The 9,969-nt window shown below is 36.5% G+C and overlaps 1 protein-coding gene across 1 annotated transcript in view; it reads left to right on the forward strand.

Annotated features, from left to right (window-relative positions):
* Necab1 (N-terminal EF-hand calcium binding protein 1) overlaps positions 1-9,969 on the forward strand; it is a 178,783-nt gene that overhangs the window by 55,015 nt on the left and 113,799 nt on the right. Inside the window, exons 4-5 of the mRNA XM_031366558.1 lie at positions 3,705-3,730; positions 9,430-9,527. Of these exons, the coding sequence (XP_031222418.1) occupies positions 3,705-3,730; positions 9,430-9,527 (124 nt within the window). The remainder of the gene's footprint in view (positions 1-3,704; positions 3,731-9,429; positions 9,528-9,969) is intronic.

Consider the following 9,969-nt stretch of genomic DNA (forward strand, 5'->3'; position numbering starts at 1 on the left):
AAAAAAAAAAACTAAAAAAAAAAAAGATTTTCCATGATATTGAGAACTCTTCACCTACATTTAAGGGATCTATGATAACACAGAGTTTATAAAGCTACTCATCTGATGCACACTTGGTCTCTTTGTCTTTATTTCATCATCACCAATCAGGTGGCTATGAATATCTGTGTATTTGATTTTTACTCCTCTCTGGTAGCAAGATGAGAACATTCTTGTATTCAGCCCTTCTTGTTGGGTATCGATAGGATGTGTACTGCTTTACCAGCATTCATACTTTTCATTTGGCTTTGTCCCCATCCCACTGATCCTTCCTCTCCCTTAATTAATCTGCTGCTACTACTAAAATACCACTGGACTTTTGCTATAAACAAAGAAAGAAGGAGGAAAATGCTATCAGATACACTCTAGACTCATCTGTAGCTTATGGGTCTTTTAAAATCCCACATTACTACAGGGTGGGATAGATCCCAATTTGAAACAATAATGCATCCACATAAACCTGCTGCAAAGAGAACGCTGGCTTCCTACCCACTACTAACAGCGTGACCCCAAAGCAACTGAATACAGGCATGTCGGAACCACAAACAGTGCAACACTTGACAAGCATCGTTTTGAAATACGGAACAAGCAGGACCCCTGTGTTCATTATTTCTAATGGTTCCACTCTATGCTATATTCCAAACAATTTAATTTTCAATAGATTAGAGCTATTTATTTTTTAGAAATTCAAAATAAATCTCATTATCAACCTGTGCACCATTCTGAGGAAAACAAGTACAAAACTACTGCCATTTAATGTCTCTTTCAAGTCTGAAGTTTTATAAAAAAACAGTAAGATGGGGAAAAAAATCACATATTCTACAGTGATACTATAAAGTGTCTGAAATGGCACACCCTGAGTCCTGTATGCTTTAAAACATTCTGTTGGTTTCTCATCCAAACTTTTCATGAGTATCAGATTTTACTGCCGTCTACTCCTCTCTCCCTATCACTAGTGGACAGAACTGCTACTGACCACACTCCTTTATTAGTCAATCTAGGGAAAAGGGAGCCCTGGAAAAATGTACTGAGAAATGTATTCTAAAGAATACTGTATTCCAGTCTATAAATCCAGCTATGGGTTTACAGACATGCTTGTTATATAAGTAAGACATACAAAAGAAGTAAAGGTTAGGATTAAATGTAGATACAAAGATATCCTCTTGCCCCTCTGAATAAACGAGCCTGTGCGCCCTCTGGGTTATGTGCCCCACACACATGAGCCAGCCCTGGCCACTGCAGTAACTTGCAAATAGGGCTCTGCAGTCTGCTTTCCTTTCCCCACTTTGTAATTGCAACCAGTTTGTCAATATAATCTACTCAAGCTACTCTCCTTTAAATTGTTCTGTGACTTCAACCTGATAAGAAGGTGAGGAGGAACTTCATAAATTGTTGTCTTAGGCCTTTCATTTTACAGCCCCATTTCCTCACTGATGATCTACATTTCAGTCAAAGGAATAGCTTAGTTGTCTGAAATTAAACGAATTTCTATTCACACTCTTAACTTTAATTACAAAAAATATTTTTAATCAGCATAATTGTAGGCTTATATTTTTCAAAACCTACTTTAATAAGGGTTCTTAAATGCTTCAACCTCCCTTCTAGCCCACTGACCAAGGAAGATGGCTAATAGGACAAGGAGATGTGGACCTGTTTAGTAGTAGTTCCTTGGGGTAACTCCAGTCTTTGTTGTCAGCAGCCCAGTCCACTAGCAAAATACCAAATTACGAATTAGCAGTAGTGGCTCAATCCAGAAGAAACTGCTTCACCAATTGGCACAAGTTCACCAAAGTGGCAAGAAGCAGCCCAACGTTCTTTGGTGCTTTTCTCTCTACAAAGTCATGATAAGCAGAGATCAGGGAAGAAAGCAAGGTGATCCAATGCAAGAGTGTCATCAGTGAAGACCAGCGTCAGTGAAGCCCAATGAAGACCAGCAAGGCAAACCAATGCCAGAGTGTCATACACTGTCTGTTGGGTTATATTTATACTCTTTTCAAACATCATGTGCTCTCTCAAGCATCCACTCCAGCAAAACATCACAGGCCCTTTCACCACACAGATTCCAGAAAAACACCACGTCTGTTCTCAGCAAAACATTCTCTCATGTGTCTGCTTTAGCAAAACATCCTCTCATAAGTCAGTTTCCAGAAGCACTCCACATGACACAACTGGCTCTCCAATGAAACCAGAAATTTCCACTTCATGTAACACTTGTTCATCTACATCTTCTATTCATATTTAACCTTTGAACTTTAGCTTAATTTTATACCCTGAGATATACATTCTTTGATTCCTAAGTCAAGTTCTCCTGTTCTCCCAGATCAATTGATTAATTGTAACTTACTTACTTGCTATATGAGTCTACCTCTTTGTGTGTGTTTAAGACAAGCTCTCACTATGTAGCTTTGGCTATCTTGAAATCCCCTATGTACACCTGCTTTGGCTTGAATGCACAGAGATCTGCCTGCCTCTGCCTCCTGAGTGCTGGGATTAAAGTTGTGTGCCAGCATATCTAACCTATGGGTGAACTATTGAACTGAGCTCCAAGAGACTAGAAACCTCATATAGTCATTTTGATATCTATTGCAGTCTCAAGCATCAATGGCAGTTAGAAAGATCGCTAACGTGTAGCAATGCATGGTTGTAAAATAAACAGATGAATAACGAGGAGCCTGCACTAAAACCAACACAACAACCCCTAGACGTTCTGTCTGGCAGCAAATCTAATTTACAAAAACATGCATAGAAATTTCAAAATATCCAACTATAAGGTATAACATGCAGTGCATGTAATAAACTTTAAGTTCAGTTACATAACAAGGAATGATCGCGTCGTGACCGTGTCTCTCCTGTCTGGTATCTCTTCCTGTGACTTAAAGGAAGACTTGCCTATGAAAGCGTACATTGAACTTTGACATGTGACAAGTGCATAGTCTAAGACCTTTCAAAATTGTGTTTTTAGTTGATCCTTTTATATGTTAGATCTTTAAAATGAAGGTTTCTAGTCCTCTCATTTTAATTTTAAAAAATAGAAATTATAACTGTTATTAAATTCTCATTTATCATTGCTAATATTTTTATACTTCTCCTTTATCTCAAAATCTGATTAGTTATAATGATCTACTGACTAATGAGTATCCAAGATCACAAAGCCAGCAAATTGTAGAGTCTAGATTTGAACTCAAGCATTCAGGCCCCAGGGCTTTTGTTCTTTGCTACTGTGTGTTATTTTCTAGTATATTGAAAGGAAAAGCACAAATACAGAATTATTTGTTCAAGATAGACTCTGATATAATCATTAATAATAATATAAAACTACTTAACAATGGAGAATGGAGAAGAGAACTAGCCACATACATTCATTAAGCAATTATGTGGACTGGAGCATAACTGTATTTAAATGTTTATGAAATTCAATGACGGGCTATGAGTATAGCCATGGATGATCACTTGCATAGCATGTGTGATGTGATTGATTAACTAAAGTATCTTTTCATATCTCTACCACAGGGTCCTTGGTCCATGGTTATGGCATTAATCTTCTGACAGTAATGTATTTACTAACATTTTATCCAAGTATTTTGAATTTATCCATTCTCAACACTGGAAAAAAGATAAAAAAAAAACGCTATCAACGAAATAATATCTTTTTTCTCTCTTTTCAGCAATCTCGACACAGAAGAACTATGCGGTAAGCATCTGCAAGGCCAATCAAAGCATTGTTAATTGGATTTAGAAAAGTGATGTGATATTTCTCACAACTCGGAGTTAAAAGTCCTAGAGTAAGGATTTAAAGCATGAGTCTGAGTCACCAGGGATTTTTCTGTATTCTTGAATTTAGCTCCAGAGTGCGTGTTACTTAAACAGTTGGGCTTAGTTAATTTGCTTGTGAAAAGAAAATTGGGATTGTGCCATGGTTTTATAGAAACTAACTCTTCACTAGCTTAATGTGACTTCTCCATTTGCTTTATACTCATCATGAAGTCTTTCTGAAGTTGTATCCTTGAAATATAAAAGTCACTTTGTTCCATATCTGTGCAATTATTCTAGAGACTTAAATGCACTTTTGAAAAAAAATGCACAAGTGCAGAAAGAAAATATTTTCAAATGCCTAGTCTACCACCCTTTCCACTTATCTCTATTATATTTGTGGCTGGGAACAGAAATCAGAGATTAAAAATGTGGGAAAGTAAATGATCTGAACTTTATTCTTTGGTATGAGAATGGAGCATTATAAAACTACTAAACCTGAAATATATGTGTGTGTGTGTGTGTGTGTGTGTGTCTGAATATGGAAAGTTTTATATTTTGCATTTTAAGACAAATGTGTTAAATAAAACCTTTGTACAGTATGATTTATCATCTAGACAGCCTAAAACATTTAAATAGTTTAAAGAAAATATTTTCTAAGACTTCTCATTGAAATTACAAACATTTTCTAGCTACTATAGAAATTTTAAAATTTTAGAGCTCACCACAGTCATTCGACTGGATATTTAAGATAGATAACCTTGTTTCATCACTAAAAGATTTTGTCAGGATAAAGTGTCGCATTGTAGTTTCGTGGCAGTAACTAAACAGAACAAATAATAATCACAGATCCAGAGCTTTCAAATGTTTCCGTGGCCATTAAACGCTATGGTTCCTGAGTAATACCTGCATAATGTCCCTCCCAGTTCAGGGACAAGAATCCAACTGAAGAAACAAGATCTGGTGCATAAACGAGGCATTTTGGCATCCCAGGAGGTTAGGCTTCTGTGACTTCTGGGAAAACCCTGCCTGCCTTCACACACAATCACAGATGGCTCCCACTCTGCATGACAGTTATTGTGCTGACCAGACAAAGGGGTCTCCATAGACCCTGATATTAAAATGTGTGGTAAACAGCAAAGCCCTTGAAGGTCAAGTTGTAGTCCACCCTCCTATGTATACAGCCCCTGCTCAAGCTGTACTTCATCCTGCTTTGTAGTCAGCCCCTGCCAGTGAAGGGTGAGATAATGGAGAGAGCTAAGACAACCACATTGAACATTTCGTGAAGGTAGAGACTTATCTCTTTCAGATCTCTAGGTACTGTACACCAAAGTAGCAATTCCCTCCAATTGTTCAGGTAATTCCTTTTGCCAACTGAAAAACATAACTATTACTAACATGTCTTAAGACAAAATTGTTTACTCTCTGATTACTCTGTTGTCTGTCTGTCCTTAAGACATATCTCAGCTCCTAAACTACCAAACACCAAAGCACAACAGTGAGTCTTCACTTAATCATCCTTGCGTGACTGCGTTGTCCTTTCTCTATAATAGTGAAACTTGATTAGTCATGTGCCCTGTCTATCTTGGATAATTTGAATGCTGCCCTTCCCCCACGGCTTTAGCAAGGGAAATGATTGGGCTCTGAGTCACACAATTTTTTTTATATTTTTAAAATCCAGTGATTATATTCCTAATCTTGTTATAATACTCTACTCTGCTCTAGAATATGCATTTTATTTCTAAATTGCAGCTTCATTTGCCATTATTTTGTGGATATAAAATATTTAAGTTGGATTTTAATCAGAGGCAAAGTCTCAGTGCCAGCAAGTGAAATATGTCAGGTCACATCTCATACAAGTTTCCTGTAGGTGTAGGAGGGGTGAGGCTTGATTGACATAGAAAAGAGATTTCATACACTTTCTCCTAGAAACCAATTACAGATTCTAGGTATCTATACGTTAGCTTTATTAAGCTTTTGCTTAATTCATCAGTTAGTTCAATTATGGAACTAAAGCTCAAAATCTATTAAAATATTACTTTAAAATATCTTTGCAATCTAATTTATAAGAATAATATATAAATAATATTTAATTAACAATGTTGCACCATGTGAGTATACAAGCTGAAGCACCATTGGTGAATTTTGATTATGTATGTTTCTTCAAAGGGCATTTTTCTGTTAAGGTTTTGCTGGTCTACTCACCACACTGATCAAACAACTGCATTAGAATAACCATTTCTGGACATTTATATTCTCATTGTGTCCTTCAGATCACAGGGGATTAAACCTTGTCTCTCATCTCATTTACTTCATTTTCTGCCTGGTTTACAAGCACGGAGGTGCTAACAAGGTACACACGGTGGAAGCCATTATGTTCACAAGAGAATGCTTTCTGAGACGATTTCCTACTCTGATGCATTAGCCATGGCCCCTTTTCTTCTTAAAGCAGACCTCACTTGGCAGATTGGGTCATAGAATAAAACCTAAAGTCCAACACTACTAATACCATGCCGTGGGGAATGGAGAAACTAACCTCTTGTGAGCATTTTATCAGTGAAGTTGTTGTGCTGACTATGCGCGGGAAGATAAGTTGCTTTTGGGAAGATGATGTTCTTAAAGTATCTGTTTATGAACTACATTCTTTTCTTCCATTGACACATCCATCCAGTGTCAAGACTACATTTCAAAAGTCCTTGACATCAACTGAGAAAAACTGGTTCTAAGTTTTCTATAAAGTCTGTATGACTATATTTTTTTGGCAAATCCATGGAGCTTTGTGTATCTCACTAAAAATAGGTTTTATTTTCTCTTGTTACCCAAAGGTGTGTTTCAAGTGATCAATATCAGCTCCAAACCTACTTTTCTCCAATGACATTATGTAATGGCAGAAAGCAATTTCCTAGCACACACTGACATTGTGATTTAATTAATAAATATGAATTGTAGTGACAGAAATATGGCATTACTCCAAGCTCAGCCATTTCCTCCTCTTCCCTTTACTCCACACATTGGCTGATTCACATTCCTTAGTCTATGATGAAATCTCTCCTGACAATGATCCTTGCTCTTGTTTCTTGAAACCTCATGGTCTCCCCCTAATCATCAACATCACATCTTTGAGAAAAGCTAGAGGATGTCACTTTTTTCTTCCAAAACGTTGTACCTACCTGTTGTACATAGCCATCTTAAATTTAATTTTCATGTCATACTCTGTAGAATCTGTAGAAAATGCTTAACTCAAAACCCAATCAGATTTAGTAGATGAGACTTTAATAATAATCTCAAGTTCCAGCAAGCTCCTTGTAATGATATTTCCCAGAGGTAAGTGTACCCATAAATCACCTGGTGTCTTATTAAAACACATTTGTGAGTCAGCTGGCCTGTGGGCCTGAGATGGTGGATGTGTTAGCAAGCTCCAACCACTGGTCCACAGAGAGGAAAAGCAGGGAAGCCCTGGAGGAGTGCCATAGACAGTCAAGAACATGCATCTCAATTTGAGGGTAAAAGTAGAACACTAAGCAGTGACTGTTTATGGCTAGTGCAGCCTCCCCTCTCACCAGAGATCACAGCATCTTGCTGTGAAAGGAAATCAATGACACTGAGCTTCACTACCTGACTTAGCTTTCCAGGTCAAGCTGTTATCAGGGCTGGCATTGTAGTTGGTCCCATTCCTCCTCGGAGTTATAGTCATTACTAGCTGGTATATGACTTACAGTGTGGTTGGTTGCTCCCTCTCTGTGTGCATGTTGAGATGAACAAATGCATAAATGAGGAAGAGGGGAAATGGATAAGACCCTGAAAGATTCCAATCTGAAGCCTGCAGGCTGATGGGTTTTCTTTTTCCCAGTGAAAATGTATTTTTCTATCAACATAACCCCTTTGTGCAAAACCTTTAAAACATCCAATTCTCTCTTTTACTTTCACTGGATGAATTTTTAATTCTCGTATGTAAAATGCCTCTATAGTCTTCCTTAATTAAGCTTATCTTTTCTGCATTTTTTGCATAATTTGCTTGTTTCCATGTAATACTGCTTCTATCCTGATATATATTATTTTTTATCTGATGAATTTTCTACAGCAATATTAACTGCATATTGACTCATAAAGAGTACTGTCCATGTAGATTTCATTTATTACAATCACTACCCAGATAAAGCAAATATCTTAGTCATTTTTATCAGGAAATTAGTAATATAACCAAGACTTAAACTGTTACTCTTTATTCATTTAAAGAGTATTGGCTCATTCATTAGGTCACTAATCCTTCCCTAAAAGAATCTCGAGAAAAGATGTGTCATGATGTTTTTTAAAGATTTCAGAATCAAGAATGTATTTTACTTTTAGGAAAAAAAATTGTTTCATTTATTTTGAATTTATGTGTGTACAGGCTATATTTTGACAGGAATCCAGAACTCTTCTGGCTCACTGTCTTTCATTCTCAGAGAAGCTTATACATTGACTACACAATCGGTCAACTGTCCAGGTTTTTCAGTTCTCTCATTTTTGAGACAAAGTCTGCTGTAATCCAGGCTTGACTTGAACTCTTTGAGTAAGGATGACCTTGACTATCTGATCCTGCTGTCTCCAGCTCCTACATTCTGGGATTACAGGCATGCACCACTACTCATGGCTTATGTGGTATCAGGGATGGAAAGCAAGGCTTTGCGCATGTCCGATAAGCATACTTGCCACCTGATTTACATCTCCAGCCTCCACTTTTGTAAATACCAATGTCAACAAATGCCCTATTGGAGATTTAATAAATTGATAAAAGCAGTTTTTATCAAACACCTTACTGTATGCCCCAGTAATTGAAATCTGTATGTGAGTTTATATCATCTGAATATAATTTCTAAAGTATTATGGTATTACAGACATATACTAATAGTCGTTCATTGATAAATGATTCACAGAAGTAGTAAAGACTATTTGCATAGTAAATAAAAGTTCTCCTTCTAATATATGAAATTTTGTTAAGATTGAATGTTCCTGATTTTAGAAATCTGAGTTCTATAAGTGAAGATTTCCTTTATCTGTACTACATTTTAACTAATTTGAAATCATTTTGTGTTCCACATTTTTATTTTAATATAACTTTCAAGGCATTACTTATACTTAGCAATGGAAAAATATGACAAACATGGCTTTTGCTCCATTGAAATAAATCTGAAGTCATGAGTTGCTTTTACACATGACAAAATTATGCCCACGGGTAGAGCCCCAGCTGGTCTCCCTTGTGATTTTGCAGCATGTAACCTTGAGGGAAAGCTAGCCTTCCTAAATGTTTCATAAAGAAACAAGAACACTTTTACATTTTTTAAGTTTCTATCCTAGTGGGATCTCTAATAATCTACTGTTGAGAAGAACATTTTATTAACTCAACTTTGTCATCATGCCCTGACTCACATACCACCCACCCCCCTTTTTTGTAAGAAAGAATACTTTTGTGGGTAATTAGTTTTCCAATGAAATTAGTATACTACCTTAATTTCATTTGAAAGATTTTCAGTTATCATCTATATATAGTCAATATTTATTTACTGATTTATGAAGTAAATTATCAGTTGTTTTTATGATTTTTGCTTTATGATTTTCTAAAACCCAATAGAAATTTATTTTAATACTTTTACTTTCCAGAATATTTTTCTCAGCACTTGGGTGAATATGAGAATGTACTGGCTGCCCTTGAAGACCTGAATCTCTCCATCCTGAAGGCAATGGGCAAGACAAAGAAAGTAAGGCAATGTCAATGATCGCTCTTGGGAACAATATCTTCCTTGAAAAATATTTTCTTGAAATTCATATGCATTTCTCAATTTGTCATGAAAATACAGACTGCTTCTATCAGTGATGGTTCATTTTCTCATATTGACTATATTCTTCCCTCACAGTACAATTGCAAGTGTTAACTGTGTACCAGAGATTCTTTTGTGCTTAGGATACAAAGATACCCAATGCTAGTCTGGAAATTCTTGGTAATGCATGTGTGTAAATAAATATGTTATTATGTAACAGAGAGGAAACCAAGATGGAAAACTTAGTTCCCACTTAAAGAGATAATATCTCAAGATTTAGAAATCAGGATCTTCCCAGCACTTGGGAGGCGGAGGCAGGCGGATTTCTGAGTTCGAGGCCAGCCTGGTCTACAGAGTTACAGAGTGAGTTCCAGGACAGCCA

The sequence above is a fragment of the Mastomys coucha genome, unplaced genomic scaffold (assembly GCF_008632895.1).
Source record: "Mastomys coucha isolate ucsf_1 unplaced genomic scaffold, UCSF_Mcou_1 pScaffold14, whole genome shotgun sequence".
NCBI lineage: Eukaryota > Metazoa > Chordata > Mammalia > Rodentia > Muridae > Mastomys > Mastomys coucha.